At 35.2% G+C, this 16,287-nt stretch overlaps 2 protein-coding genes across 3 annotated transcripts in view; both read right to left on the bottom strand.

The window, feature by feature from the left end:
- The window catches only part of LOC111510412 (FAD synthase), a 27,735-nt gene extending 11,448 nt beyond the window's left edge, over positions 1 to 16,287 (bottom strand). Inside the window, exons 1-5 of one of the 2 annotated variants that reach the window (XM_074175300.1) lie at positions 14,049 to 16,287; positions 4,311 to 4,405; positions 4,123 to 4,246; positions 2,406 to 2,518; positions 313 to 593 (exon numbers count right to left, since the gene is read on the bottom strand). In XM_074175300.1, the coding sequence (XP_074031401.1) occupies positions 313 to 593; positions 2,406 to 2,518; positions 4,123 to 4,246; positions 4,311 to 4,405; positions 14,049 to 14,088 (653 nt within the window). In that variant the 5' untranslated portion in view covers positions 14,089 to 16,287. Of the gene's footprint in view, positions 1 to 312; positions 594 to 2,405; positions 2,519 to 4,122; positions 4,247 to 4,310; positions 4,406 to 4,459; positions 4,596 to 14,048 lie in introns of those variants that run through there. The other variant, XM_023166325.2, reaches the window with a different exon arrangement.
- On the bottom strand, positions 9,005 to 11,188 carry LOC111503828 (uncharacterized). The gene has a single exon (XM_074175467.1). The coding sequence runs from the start codon at positions 11,186 to 11,188 to the stop codon at positions 9,401 to 9,403; it is 1,788 nt and encodes a 595-aa protein (XP_074031568.1). The 3' UTR covers positions 9,005 to 9,400.

Raw genomic sequence — 16,287 nt, 5'->3', positions numbered from 1 at the left:
CACAAAATGGTGAAAGGCAAAAGGCGGTTATTGTCATCTCCATTTAAATCTTGATAATTTTGAAATTTAGATGGGTGCTGTTTATATTTTAGAATACTCTAAAAGCTAAAAACTTTTTTCCCCAAACACTAATCCCCCCTAAAAATATACCCCTTTCCATTTGAACTAGATACATTTATTTCAAAATATGTCCAATGAAACATCATTCTTGAGTGAAACTTTTGATGATCTGATAACTCATTATGTTTCAAACTCTCAAGCTATGCACTGAACTGAAACATTCACAATGAGGTTTATGAAGGGAAAACTTACTTATTAAATAGTACTGGATATACTCCAACCTCTACATTTGGAAATTCTTTCACTACAGTTTCTAAGATATTGATGATTTCAATTTCTGGTACAGTAAGATAAACAAATTCTGCATAAAATTTTTCATTTGATTGGAATACCTCCTTTACGATGCTGAATGACTTCTTCATCATTTCCGGTACACCAGGAAATATGAATACATTATTGACGGAAACATTTGGATAGTTCATTTTTGGACCTTGAATTCCTGCTTTGAAATTCAACTTTGATGACTCTGGTATCTGAAAGTTCAAATTAATGAACTGTTGACATGGATAATTTATCATTACTTTTTTTGGCACAATTAAAAAAGTATAGTGACATCTTTTCATGAAATATAAGAATACAAATTGTTGGAAAAAAGTAGCTGATAGTCAATGGATAAAAAATATTTTTTTATAATTTATTAAACCATTGTTGTGATAACTATAACTGTTGTCCCGTTCAAGTAAATATTTCCTTTTTAGTCTTTGAATATTATTAAACATTTAGAAAATGTTCTCATAACATTTTAGATAAATAGTAACTATAGCTGCCAAACATTATTTGAAAAAACATCATTCTGAGAAACCAGGTTGTTAACAGTATCATGAGGCAGTCATATACAAACTATATTAACCCTTAAGTGGTAACGTCAAATTTAAGATCACATCTGGTAACGTGCCCTCTGTGAGTATGGGAATTTTTGAAAACGTACAATAAAAGCAACTTTCTCTTTTTTGCCCGAATTTTCAACAGTGCTCATATTGATAATGCTCTCTAACACACCCTTTCAGGAATATTATATTATTCAATAGAAAAAAAATCATGAACTAAAATGTCATTAAATAAAATAAAATACTGAAAAATTCACATGTTTTATTTCAAAGTCAAAAAAAGTACATAAACTTCAAATTTAATAAACTTAGGTTATTTATCACAAAAAGAAGTCATGAAGAAACGAATACTAAAAAAACTTTTGAAACACATCTCTAAAAATGTTTCAGCGAATGCCAAACTTATTGATTATTTGTGCAACTCGTACATTTTGGCTTGGAACACTGTAAACATACTGGCTTTCTACAGTCCACACATAAATATTTTGTCATTCGATGGGTAGTTTTGTGACATAAAAAACACACTTTTCGCTTCTCCAAAGCAAAATTTTCATTTCCCGCAAGAACATTTTCAACAGGTCTTCCGAGGATGCGGCACACAACAAAACGTAACTCACGAGATAAACGGGGATATTGCAGACGCCTTTCCATATTTTCCTGAACAAGCTTTGCAGCCCCAATTTTTTGGCAAAAACAGACTTTTTTTTATTTGTTCGTTTTGATTATAACACTGGGGTCTGGTGTAAGATATAAGAATTCACCACAGAAATATCCAGTATACGAAAGAAAATAGTTAATTGCCATCTCCGTGTACGCCGACTACAAGAACTCTTGGCACATTTTTATCGGGAGAATCAACTTCTCCTTTATCAACATTGTAATATTTTATTATTTCGGGTATTTTTGTTTCTGAATCGGTAAATATTCTATCATGTATTGTTGATAAAAGTATAGTTGCCTTGTTTTTTCGTCCAACATGTCAAATAATTGTAGATTCTTCACGAAATCCGTACAAATTTGATCCAACTTCTCAGAAAACAAGGTGGAATTCCTCTTTTATTGTTTTCTCAATGTACCTACCTAGGTAAGCTTATTTTTCAACAAGATACCTGCTAATTCTACAGACGAAAACCAGTTGTCTGCAGTGATGTTGCGGCCATGCCGCTTGCTTACACTTGATGAAAAATGGTCACATTAACCATTCCGAGCCGTCTGAGGGATTGATTGAAAAGAACTATCATCGATAGCTCAGTAGTACGCTGCCGTCAGGGGAAGCAAATAACACAATACATTGGTTCTAGAAATTTACCATTTTGCAATAATCCTAAAAATGAATTTGAGCGCAGTCCCACAGACGGCACGTTACCAGTTAAGGGTTAAATTAGACTGATTCTGAAATAATTTTTTTTTTATTTTATAGATGAAACATGAATACTATTAAATTATTGAAATACTTACATAAGCCATTTTCATTCCAGGACAATTTATATCAATTGTATCATAGAACTTCAAACATATGTCCTTCAGCTCCGTGTTCAAGACAAGTTTTTCATTGAATGCTTTTGCCACCGCTTGAATAAAAATGAATTTGAAATACTGAAAGACAGATAACTTTTGACCAATTCATGATGAACAGAGACAAAAAATATGCTGTATTATATTCACTTCATGGTCATGGTTTTAAAGTAACTACTGAAAATTCAGCACAATGCAATACCATAGCACAATTGGAATTTAATTAGAGAATAATATACAATGAGGCTGACAAGTTGAAAATAAAAATTGAGATACTTTAAATACCAACTTAACAGCAAAATACCCATATCATGTTGATGTTGAAAAATGTTCTTCAACAGATTACATCCTTTATTTTTATTGAACTGAGATTCAAATGATTAAGAATACAATTGAATGTAATCAGATTATATTTTTAAATATTAAAAGAAAGTATATTACATTAGCACCATTTGGAAATTTTGGTTCTATTAACAATTTTTTCAAATCCTGATATGAAGATTCTGACTGTACCAGGTGATGATACAATCAGAATGATGATGGTATCATCAGCATATAATGTGAATCCACCAAATATATGTATACTTTCCAAATCATTGATATACAGTATAAAAAGAACTGAATCTAGAACCCTTTCCTGTGGAACATAAGATTTGATAGTTTCCAATGGAGATTCAGTATTTTAAATGAAAGAAATTATGAACGAATTGAGTGCAAGTGTCTTATTTCGAAACATCGGATGTCCACCATTGAGAATAACAATGTGTCATGTAAGTGAAATTTTACCTCTTTCATATTGTGTAGCAATCCTTGAATGATATCTGATTCAATTTTATGATGAATGTTTGGAGTACAAACTGAATATAAAATGTTTTTTGTATAATTCATCGTTCATATAAAAGTAGTTATTTTGAAAGTATTTTTGTTTTGTGTAATTTAATGTTTATATGAAAGTAGTTGTTTCGAGAGAGCTTTTCTGAAAGTTACTTCTTTACACGGATCTACACATCTTTGTGGATAGTTTATTTCATAATTTATTGATTTCTTTTATTTTGTAAGATTCCCACATTTTTTTGTACGAATATTGATAAGTAGTCAAAAGCCAAAACCTTCCTTTCCCAAAAATTCAGTAGTCTTGACAATATGATTTCTGTTCAATGAGTAGGACTGAAAAAAACAATGAAACTCTCCTCAATCCCTAGTATTTCAGTAGCAGTAACCCTGAACGTAATTAAAAGCTTCGAAAAAAGCACAGACCACCTCTGCATCAGTTCAAATATGCTATGTCATAGTATTCATATATGCCATGCTTTCAATATGTTATGGTTTTTTTGTTTAAAGTTGCTGTTATTTTATAAGAACTTAAAGTCAGTTTTCTGTATTCAAAAGTATTATTTATTATATTCTATGAGAGTAGAAAGAACCTGAAATAGCAAATTACACTGCCTCACCATCATTGATATCAGTATAGAAGTATTATAGAAATCGTTTATTTTTATTACTCTGAAAACGAACTTGTGTACAGCTTATAATTTCATTTTCATTAAAAAAAAAAGGGTAGATTCATTAATTCATGGACTAATCCAAATCCCTCTCTGTTTAACATTACGGAGATTATTGAAGAGTCCCACATTAATAGATAGGTTCTAAAGATGCATACCTTCATAAGTAATATCGTCGTGAGTAGGTCCTATCCCACCCGTTGTCAGAACATAATCGAAAGAGTCTGAAAAATGTCGAACTTCTTTGCTGACTTCTTCGATATTGTCACCTATAACTGAAATCTATAATTATTGCAACTGAATATAATTGATCAAAACAAACCACTTATAAGTCATATATACTGACCTTTTTCAATCTTACCCCAATTTTATGTAATTCTACAGCAAGATAATTTGAGTTGGTATCTTGAATTACACCTTTTAGCACTTCATCTCCTACTACTGTAAACATAAAAATTATTTTCATATTTATTTTTGAAAGATAATTTAGTTTACCTATGATCCCGGCTTTTGTTACTTTCTTTACTTCTGAGATGGTATTATATCTTACTGAATTTAAAATTTTACCACCAGTTTTATTCAATAATCTTGAAGCCATTGCAGACTTTGATGAATACAAAATAGTACTAGTCAGCACCACAGTAATGTTGCACAAAATTATGCTTTAAGTTTGATCTTTTATAGATTTGAAGTAACCTATGTGGATTTCCTAATTCCTATGAAAATATTTCAAATTCAAAAAGAAAGAATCAATTTGACACCAGAGGTATGACACATAAAGGTATGTGTGCCAGAGCTACAGAACTATAACTATAACTAAGAGTTAAGAGTTATAGTTCTATGGCCAGAGCACAGTAGAATGTTAATGTCCCAGTGGTGTTACTATCTCCTTTTGGTATTAAATCACAGTGCACATGATCGAGTTATAGAAGGGTTTTTGGTTGCGCTGTTGATTGCCTTGGTAATCGGCAACGTTATCATATCTAAAAATTTTCAGAGAATTTACCGCATTCATTTCATATTGTATTCGTATTTTGAAAGAAAACAACAAAGATGTTACCAATAAGATAAAATTTGCAAAGTGATGGCAAATAATGATTTCAGCATTCCTAAGTTTGTTGAAAATATAATATTTTGTATTTATATTTTTTAATGTATTCAATTAAATTGTTTGATTCTTATACAGTGTGACCCATTTAAGATGGAAGCACTCTTATAAAACTTACATTTTTCAACCGATTGGAATGTTTTTTTTTTGTTAGGTAGATATTCAAAAAGTCTATTAGGACACCAAATATCATGAATAAATCTCAATTTCCAGGGCCAACTAATCTTATTTTTCAAGGTCAAAAATCTAAAAAAATTACTAGCGATTTTTTTAGAAAAACTCTGACTACACCACTGGATTTGTGACATTTTCAAATGGGTAACATGTAAATTACGTTGAAATGCGTCAATCAATAAAAAAGTTATAAAGGAATGAAATTTGAAAAATATGCCGTTTAATCAACCCACCAATTCATGTTCAGGAATTTTATGAAAATTCTGAATACACACTGGTCACAGTTTCATCGAAATCTGTTCAGTAATAAAAAAAGTTATAAGGGATTGAAATTTGAAAAATATGTTGTAAAATGAAATTTTAACAACGTTCTTACTACACCACTGTTGATTATTGAAAAAATTATTGGGGTGATTATTGCAATGTCGTACAATTATAACATCTGAAAATCATGATGGTAAAAATAGTCTATAGGTATTTCTCGAAGTGGAGTGGATACATAAACAAGTACAATCAGGAGAGAACTCCTGGTTAATCTTCATGAAAACAATTTCAACAATATAAGACAAGTCTAATGTACTCCCAATAGAAATTATAACGAAAAAAATATGCAATGGATAATAATTATTATCATTCCAGTAGGTAACATCAGCTGTGATTTCTTCCTTTTGTTGAATAGCAAAAAATGAGATTTGCAATTTTAACTACCTGTTATTCAGAATGCATTAATGAAATAAACAAGTTAGCTGTGACTTACAGTTTCTCATCTATTTATTTGCGCATGAATTGTCATTTTGTTAAATTGTCATTTTGTTACGCACCATTAGTGAACTGAATAATTTGTGTTTCAAAATAAAAACAGATAATGGCTCAATTGTCAATTCAAGAAAAAATCGAAATTATACGTCTTTCCGGTGATGATTACCGGAGTGAAAGAGAAGTAACTAGAATATTCAATGAAAGACACCCAAATCGTCCAGCCATAAGTAACAGCACGGTACATAAAATAAACCAAGTTTTCAATCGGACTGGAGCAGTAACCACAATATTTTAAAGAACAATATACGAAGAAGGAACGAAAATAACCAGACTATATTAGATTACTTCTGAAATAATCCAAATAGTAGTTTGAGGGATGCCAGCTTACATTTAAACTTACCTAGGGAGAATGTTAGGCGATGTCTGAAGAAAAATAAATCGAGGCCATTTGAACCAAAGTTTTTACATACTCTGGAACTAGGTGATCAAGAAAAACGATTGGAATTCTGCTTATGGGCCCAGGGCGAGTATCTTAATGACAGGCAATTTTTAAAGAAAATTTTATTTAGTGATGAAGCTAGTTTCACAACAAATGGAGTGCTTTCATCACAAAATATTCGCTATTGGGCCACTGAAAATCCTAACTGGGTGATAAACTGTAAAAGGCAGTATTCAGAAAAAGTGAACGTTTGGTGTGGAATACTGAATGAAAGGATAATTGGACCATTCTTTTTCGACGGCAACATGAATGGCGCAATTTTCCTACAATTTTTAAGGAATGAATTTTCGGACGCAATAGATGAACTTCCCCTTGCAGAAACAAGAAATTTATATTTTCAGTTAGATGGTTGTTCCATACATAATGCGGGAGTTGTGAAGAGTTGGCTGAATCAAAATTACCCTAATCGTTGGATAGGAAGGGGGAGTACATTAATTGGATGGCCACCAAGATCGCCTGACCTTACTCCACTCGATTTTTTCCTTTGGGGTTATGTTACACAAAAGGTTCACAAATCCAGCCAAGGAATCGAGTGGAACTGTGCACCAGAATTCAGCAAGCTTGCGATGCAATTACTCCACAACAATTGAGGAATACTTTAAAAAATATTCGTAAGCGATATGATAAATGCATTGAATTGGATGGAAGTTTGGTGGAGGCCACCAGAATATGAATTGCACTCATTTATTTTTCAATTCGGTATCTTCTTGGTTTCTATTTTTACATTGATTGTGAATAAAAGATTGTTTTCCGCTAGTTTGTAGCAATTAGAAAAATGTACTTACAGTTAGTTTTTTGTAGATTCATTTGAAATTATTGACACTAAAGTTTGTTGTGATAAACTGATTGATTGATATGGTTCGACATACATTATGAAAGGAAATTGATTCTCCCATAAACGTTTCATGAATTTTATTTGAATAAATAATATTTTGTTGAATATTGCCCCTATCCAGTGGTGTAGTAAGAACGTTGCTAAAATTCCATTGAACAACATATTTTTCAAATTTTATTCCTTTATAACTTTTTTATTACCGAACAGATTTCGATGAAACTGTGATCAGTAATATTTCAAGACATCCTGAATCCAGTGGAGTATACAGAATTTTCATAAAATTCCTGAACATGAATTGGTGGGTTGATTAAACGGCATATTTTTCAAATTTCATTCCTTTATAACTTTTTTATTGATTGACGCATTTCAACGTAATTTACATGTTACCCATTTGAAAATGTCACAAATCCAGTGGTGTAGTCAGAGTTTTTCTGAAAAAATCGCTAGTAATTTTTTTAGATTTTTGACCTTGAAAAATAAGATTAGTTGGCCCTGGAAATTGAGATTTATTAATGATATTTGGTGTCCTATTAGACTTTTTGAATATCTACCTAACAAAAAAAAATCATTCCAATCGGTTAAAAAAAGTAAGTTTTATAAGGGTGCTTCCATCTTAAATGGGTCACACTGTATATACCACATTTTTTAAACCTGAAAAAAAAACAGAAACAATTGGTGAAACCGAAAAGGTAACAGCTATAAATTTTTCAGATTTTGTCACTAAAATTGAAAATTCCATAATATCCATGATCTGCTGATCATATGACGGATGCTATAGAACGTGGAACTGAAGTACCAGAAAAACAGTTTATGATGAGAAAAAATCAACTGAGATCAGTTATGAAAAATCAGTTCCGGCTATCACTGAACATTCAGTGGAAAGAGAAGAAAAAGTAACAAAATACCATGAAGTGATAACTGACAAATCAGAAAGTGTGAAAGATATGTCCAGAGTTCGTGAATCTATCACTGAGGAGGCTATACCTCTTTCAGTAACTAAACCTGTGACCACAGTTCATCATGACTCAGAAGAGAGAATGACTGAATTACAGCCTATGTCTTATCGAGAAGCTGTAACTGAATTACATCATGGACTTGAGGTCGCTACCAATGCTGCAGGCCATGGAACGAATAAAATAGCAGAAATTAAGCTAAATTAAAAACTATAGACTGGGTTACTGAAACTAGTTCTGGATTTGAAGTTTCAATAGAAAGTCAACCAGAAGTCATTGTGAATATGTGTGTAAAATTTTGTTAATTTGTATGTATTGTTTGTTTTATATATGTATGGCAAATGAAATGAATAGATGATGCTTAGTTGATTTTGTTTTGACATACGATTGTTTTATCGTCCGTATTTGAGTTACACACAAGGCTTGCACTAAGTCTTGTGTCAAATAAAAGGAAAAGCGAAGATAGCACAGACAAGTGTTTATTTCAACTGTTCTCTACAAAGGTTCAACTTATACTAACTTAATTTTAAATTTACAATATCGAACTGAGATTTGAGCAACTTACTATGGTAGGAGAATAATTCAGGGGTGGAGGCACCTCATTGGGTAGACATTTGAAAAGGCCCACCCCACAGATGAAAAGATTCACAGATGCCAACCTTTTCAGTTGCTACAGCTAGATGAAAATATTCATGAAAGAAATATTACAGAACCAGACTTAATCCTTTGTGTAATATTAGAAAAACCCAAGAGAGCAAATACAATAGGGTCCTTTCATAATTCTACTAATTTCAAATATTTCTCTAGATTTGTGATGGATTACGGAGCAATAGATAAGCTGGCCATTTATAAGCTTTTAAGGATTTTGAGGGATACAATCTTAGGTATAAAATCTAATTAAAATTCAAATGCTTAAGAATTTCGAAGTACTAATCTTACGGCTTGGTATTTTATAACTCAATCCCGTTAAAAGGCGCAATATGATAAAAATAATAAAGATGTGAATTTAATAAAAATTGTACTATCAATATAATAATTGAGATGAGACTCAACATTGCCGCCCCCCTTGAACTACTGAGTTCAAAGAAATGAGAGCATTAGGGAACCGCTAGTCTATCGGCAGTGGGCATAGTTTCTTGCTGCACCGCTTATATTCGCCGTTCTTGGTCCTCACGGTTGCAACTCGTATGACGCCATCCGGACCCGGATGTGCAGCTATGATGCGGCCAACGGCCCAGGCCAATGGTGGCAGATTGTCTTCATGCATGATAACTAGATCGCCAACTTGAAGTTTAGGTCCTTTGGTTTGACGGTGAAGACTGATGATATTGTTGAGATATTCATGATGCCATCGATTCCAGAAGTGCTGTTTCAGCTTCTGAGCGTGCTGCCAAGCTGAGAGGCGGTTTGCAGGAAGGTCCGCCAAATTTTCCTGTGGAAACGAAGTCAGTGGACCACCAATGAGGAAATGACCAGCGGTCAAGGGAAGGAGATCGTTAGGGTCGGAAGACATGGCGGAAAGTGGTCGGGAATTTAATATCGCTTCTATTTCGACAACGTATGTCTCCAATTGATCGTAAGTTAATAGTGTGTCGCCAACAGATCGAATCAAATGCAACTTGAAAGATTTCACGGCGGCCTCCCAAAGCCCTCCGAAATGAGGTGCTCTGGGTGGTATAAAATGCCAAACTATACGTTCATGCTCAATAAACTTTTGCATAGCAGTTTTATGATCTGTGGATTCGAATAACTCTTGAAGCTCACGATTAGCTCCTACGAAATTAGCCGCGTTATCGGAGTGAATCTCTATGGATTTTCCCCGTCGGGCAAAAAGACGCCTAAGGCTAGCTAAAAAAGCCTCGGTGGTGAGGTCGCACACCAATTCTAAATGTACGGCCTTGGTGACCATGCATACATATATAGCTACATAAACCTTTATCTTGTTTCGATTGCGGTATCGCTTCTCTTTTATAAATAGAGGGCCACAGTAATCAATTCCTGTTTTCAGGAACGGTCGTGAAGCTAATACCCGAGCTTGAGGAAGAATGCCGGAGCCGTGATCAGCCAAGCGGGGTTTAGCACGAAAGCATCGTATACAACGATGAAGTACCTTGCGCACGGTATTACGACCGTTAACAATCCAATAGGTTTGACGGAGAGAATAGAGGGTAGCTTGGGTACCTGCGTGCTCGAGACGTTGATGTTCTTCGCGTATAAGTATATCTGTTACGTGATGAGAGCTGGGCAGCAATATAGGGTGCCGAGTTTTTTCTGGTAGCTCCGAGAGTTGAAGTCGCCCACCAACCCTGAGTAAGCCGACATCATCGAGATAGGGGTTGAGCGGGATTAGCCGGCTATTCGTGGAAATACTTTCGTTTCTCTTGAGGCAATTAATTTCTTTTGAGAATGTCGAGCACTGAATAAGCTTAATAATTAGCGTATGAGCCTCCGAGATATCCTTCAATGATAAGTTTTCGCGACGAGGCTGGTTTTTATTACGCGTGTTGAAGATAAATCGTAGAATATATGCCACTACGCGCTGTAATTTACCGAATGAGCTATATCGTTCCAAAATGCTTGCCCCCGTTGAATTTAAAGCGATATAAGCAGTTATTTTTTCAGAGCTTGTTTTTAACTCGGGAATCTCGACTAATTGTAAAGCTCCTTCGGGCCACGCACTTGACTCTAGAGGCAGCCAAGAAGGGCCTTGTGACCATAAACCATTTCGAATGAATTCGCTAGGCAGCTGGCCACGAGATATGTAATCGGCGGGATTGTCATGAGAAAAAAGGTGGCGCCAACGACAGCTTGAAGTTTTCCGCTGAACGTCTGCCACGCGGTTGGCTACGAAAGTTTTGAGTCGATGAGTCCATAGATGATATCGCTCGCGCGGCATCTTTGCGTAAACAGCCTTTAAGATAAAATAACTTATGAACAGGCGGGATACTAGGCTCTTCATGGATTAAAGAAGTAAACAAGTTACGGAAATCCAACCATGTATTAATGGATCCATCAAATGTAGGAAGACCAATGGTTGGTAGGTTTGCGCTAAGTTGCGAGCTTGGAATAACAGAAGCAAACTGTTGTTGCTGTGTAATTGATTGCTGAGGCTGATCTGCGCTTACTGACGCAGGGTTGACATTGGATGGTAATGAAACGGTACTAGTGAGTGCTGAATCGACATTAACCTGAGTGTCAGGGTTGGCAATATTGTTAGTTTGACTATCTATAGGAGTTGCTGTGACAGTAGTTTCAAGCAATTGGTTAGATAAAAGGTTCGTAGCAATTGAATAAGTTTCAAAATATAGATCTTCGAATTCATCTCCATACTCGTGAGGCTCATCGCTAAGCTCACAGAGCGATTCGAGCTCTGATTGAGCGCTTTCAAATTTTTCGCGAGTTGTTTCAATTTCCTTGTATCTCTTTTCCAGAGCGGGAAAATCCCTAGATGGATCAAATGCTTTAAGAAAATTTGAATACCTGGTTAACGATCGTTTAGCACCTGCGCGTTTGTTTTTCAAGGCTTTGATTTGTTCCGCGGCCATTTTAATATAATTACTGGAATCTTATTATGGTATATAACAATACGGTACGAAATAGATGCGATAAAGTAAAAAGGAGTTATGGAAAAAGTATATTTCAGGTGGTACCAACTGACTTACCTGCACGCTGAATATGTATCTCCTGATACTGTTGTTGTCCAATTGTAATTGAACTTGACTCGGCAAGATTATGATTGACTATTGGAACCGGGAACTGGTCGGAACTCGTCGGAGTGTCAGCAAATGAATGATGATTGATGAAAATTGCAATAATTTTCTTCAAGTTGTCGATGAACACTGGATGGTTTTTTCGACTCTGATATGTTGCGCGAACCTGCGGCTTCCGATGAATGACACACAAATGAATATGGTTGATCACTGTGCAATTACAGCGAAGTTGCGATGAATAAAGCTTACTGCTTTCCAGATTATAGAAACAACACTGATTATTTTTACACTAATCCGGCTCGAAGGACCAATGTTTTTACGTACGATTGTTTTATCGTCCGTATTTGAGTTACACACAAGGCTTGCACTAAGTCTTGTGTCAAATAAAAGGAAAAGCGAAGATAGCACAGACAAGTGTTTATTTCAACTGTTCTCTACAAAGGTTCAACTTATACTAACTTAATTTTAAATTTACAATATCGAACTGAGATTTGAGCAACTTACTATGGTAGGAGAATAATTCAGGGGTGGAGGCACCTCATTGGGTAGACATTTGAAAAGGCCCACCCCACAGATGAAAAGATTCACAGATGCCAACCTTTTCAGTTGCTACAGCTAGATGGAAATATTCATGAAAGAAATATTACAGATTTATTACACACAATTTAATTGTGAAAACTGAGTCAACACAACTTAATAGTATGAAATGCGCTTATTGACATTCTGTTACGAATATTTAGTTTCTCAAACTTATTTTAATTTTTTTTGTTTTGGGCTTAAAAACGAGTTAAATAACTAACACATTCTATATTTTTCTTCTCAACCAAAGTACGTTTTTATTTGTATTTTTTTTTTATTTAAAGAAAGTTGCATCATCCGCTAGGGTTATTAGCAACGGCATAATACAATATATGTCGTAAAATGTGTATATCTTTGAGGAAAGCTATCAATTGTTCAGTGTCACAATTTTCACCAAATATGTCTTTCATTGTTTGTGGGATACGATGAGTAAGTCTGTCGATGTGATATAGCACGCATTCTGTTAGAATGTGTTTTACACTCAGGTCTGTTCCACACACTTCACATCTTGGTTTGTCACCACCTGTTATGAGGTATTCATGTGTTAAGCGGGTATGTCCCAGTCGCAAATGAGTCAGGATTACTTGGTGTCTTCTGTTTTTGGGAATATTTTTCCATGGGAGTACTGTTTTTACTTCTGCTAGCTCAGAGGTGGAATTGTACCACTGATGTTGCCAATTGTTGATGATTTCTTGTTTGTAGAAAGATTTCAGGTCAATGTGATTTATTTTGAGTTCAGTATAAGTCAATGGATTTGAGATGGCTGCTTTCGCCAGTTGATCTGCTCTTTCATTGCCTGGGATGCCCTCATGAGGATGGGACCCACATGAATCTGATTACTGCTTGCCTTTGTTCGAGTACATGAAGCTCTTGTTTTATGGAAAGTATAATGGAATCCTGGTTTGGGGAAGTGCCTTAGAAGTACACCTGAAACAGTTAATAATATTGCAAAAATACTTCCTAAAAATTATCTATAAAAAAGTGAGGAATTACCCATCTGAAAGACTATTTACTGAAACAAAGATTTATGACTTGAGGCAACTCCACTTTTTCAACATTATGTTACATACCTACAAAAACAAAAATAACATACTACAAAAATTAGACCACACTTACCAAACTAGACAAAAATCAAATTTGTATACGAAAACAACTACAAAACTAAAAGGAATCTTGGCCAGAGAAATCACTATTACTTATGCCAAAGGGTATTCAACCATGTTCTTGAAAACTTGAAAAAAGAAATAATCATGACGAATTCTATCAGTGTCATCAAAAAAAGGATAAAACAATATATATTCAGTTTGCAGAGAAATAATGTACATGATTTCCTGAATTGTAAATGATTTAAATTCGTGTTATCAAATAAATTCATCAATTAAGGTATACATATGTAAAAGGAATAATTATTTAATTGCCAACTGACATGGAAATTGCATTTTATAGCTATGATACATGTGTACTCACCGGATTCCCATGTACAACCTCGAGTTTCTGTGGGATTCATGTTTGTTTACTGTAGGTTTATTCTGTAAACTTCACCATATCCATGCACTTGGTAACTAAACATTATTACTAATTCTATAGTACTCTTTCAATTCATAATCAGTATTGGGGATAAGTAAGATTGTAGTTTCTGGTCCTAATTTGCTGTCTTCTGAAGGGTGTCTATCACGTGCTTTATTTGATACAGTTTGCTTGGGTTGGTAAGTGGTCATGTCTTCCATTATTGAGTATTTTTCAGGTAGCAAAAGTATTTTTGTAATAATATCATATTTTATGATGATTGAGATAACATTTTCTACAGAACTTGCATTTCTGCATTTGCAAATTCCTTCTCAGGCTGTATTTCAATTATGATTTCGGTTGCAAAAGAAAATTCGGTTCCTTCTGTTTCATTTAAGTCTTTTTTCTCAGTTACTGTAAGTAGATTTTTCCCATCGAAAGAGTTTTTGATAGGCTGTTGTGTATATTTTTCTTCATTTCCATCTGGAGAGGATTTGGTCACCGAATTTTTTTTCGTTTTGGTTTCAACTTGCTTACTGATAGCTTGTTCGGTAGTCTGAGACCCAATAGCTGAACAGCCTTCTGTACCATAATGTTCAGGAATGACATAAAGCTCTTCGACATGCTCGTCAGGAATTTCATTATCGAAATTATCAAGTAATGGCATGGGTTCCTCAGACTCTTTTTCAGTAAACGATTCAGGAATTTTTTCTTCTTTTTCATGTTTTGTAGTTATAGTTGCAACTGATGCTTGATCTCTGGCACTTTGGCTTGTAGTTTCACGTTTCTCAATTTTTTGGTCAGTAGTTGTTTTTTCAAAAATATGATTATCCCATTTTATAACGCTAGTGGCACTGGGAATCGCTGAAACAAAATAGGAGTTAGATAGGTAATTGGCGGGTTGGCTGCCTTGTTCATCTTTCACTGCCTGAATCACTGTGCCTGTTGTTTTTGCAAGTGCATTGGCTTGGGATGTAGGGGTTGTGGTTCTGTTATTCACCCAACAATGGCTTAATCCTAAGGTTGTTGTATCTGTGCCGAGAGGATGAATGACACTGAGCCTATCAGCTGTCTCTAACGGAACCTTTGAGATTGTAATACCTAGCGAAAGCTATGTATGGTAATATAAATTATAAATTCGGGAAGAGACATATTTCAATTCAGATTATTTTTAAACGCCGTAACTGTCTCTCATAAAACGTTAAATTATGTCCGAGGGACCGAGAGTGTTAATATAAACACTATTCATCGGCGTGAAAAGATGCCCAGACAGATATAATTATCACGTAGCTCGAAATGTTAATATGGGCATATCAATATCCCAGAATTGAAAATTTTGTGAAATCATCGAAAGATGTTTTTGATGACCTACGTCATACGGGGACAACGATGAAAAGATAACGGTTTGAGAAACGCGAGGGGCGAGGCACTCGTGATTTTCTTCCTGGCTTGTGAAAAGAGAAAAGACAGAAAGTTCTGGGAGCTCTTCGCCTGAGGCAGCGGTCTTAGAGTGGTGCGAAAGTTTTTAGGGCTAGCTACTCGTGGGACTTTAATGGACAGAGTAAATTCAAAAATTCTTTCTGACGCTGAGTCAACAGAGGAGATGGATGTCGAGCTTCCGACTCCAACTGACCTTCCTGTAACTTCAGATCAGGAGCGAGAGCTTCTCAACTCTCCAACTCCTGATCCAATAACTGAACCTTAGAAAACATTGCTGGTGCAGCCAGGAAACGACTGAGTCGTTTCCTCAAGAGCGAAGTACCTTATGAAAACGCCTTTCACCAAATTCTTGAGCGGTGTACGCAGAATCTGCGTACACCGACCAAATGATGATTCACCGAAACCAGAGGCGAAAAATCCCTGCACGACTGAATATGAGGCATCGTCAGGTGTAGCTGACGTGCAAAAACCCTCATATGGGAAGGTTGTCGCGGGTATTAAGGTGGGAATCTTGCACCTTGATTATCCGACTTCCTCATTAACGGCCAATCAGGTGGAATTTCTTCAGGAAGCTTTTTTGTCGGCTGAAGAGGTTATTTCAGATGATGGGCCACATGTACAATTCCAGAGCTGCGTTTTTCGGCCTGGATGGTTTCAGGTTGACTGTGAGGATCAGTTTAGCGCCGACTGGCTTGCAGGTGTGATTAATACCCTTCAACCGTGGGAGGGCGTTTCTCTGAAATGCGTCACAGGGGACCAA

The sequence above is a fragment of the Leptinotarsa decemlineata genome, unplaced genomic scaffold, assembly GCF_025532065.1.
Source record: "Leptinotarsa decemlineata unplaced genomic scaffold, Ldec_3_MD MMD2_tig00001019_RagTag_RagTag, whole genome shotgun sequence".
Classification (NCBI taxonomy): domain Eukaryota; kingdom Metazoa; phylum Arthropoda; class Insecta; order Coleoptera; family Chrysomelidae; genus Leptinotarsa; species Leptinotarsa decemlineata.
This window is presented reverse-complemented; position numbering and strand designations above follow the sequence as displayed.

What these genes read in the sequence shown, in the direction of transcription:
- LOC111503828 (XM_074175467.1), bottom strand. Translation starts at nt 11,188, where the DNA reads ATGCCGCGCGAGCGATATCATCTATGGACTCATCGACTCAAAACTTTC.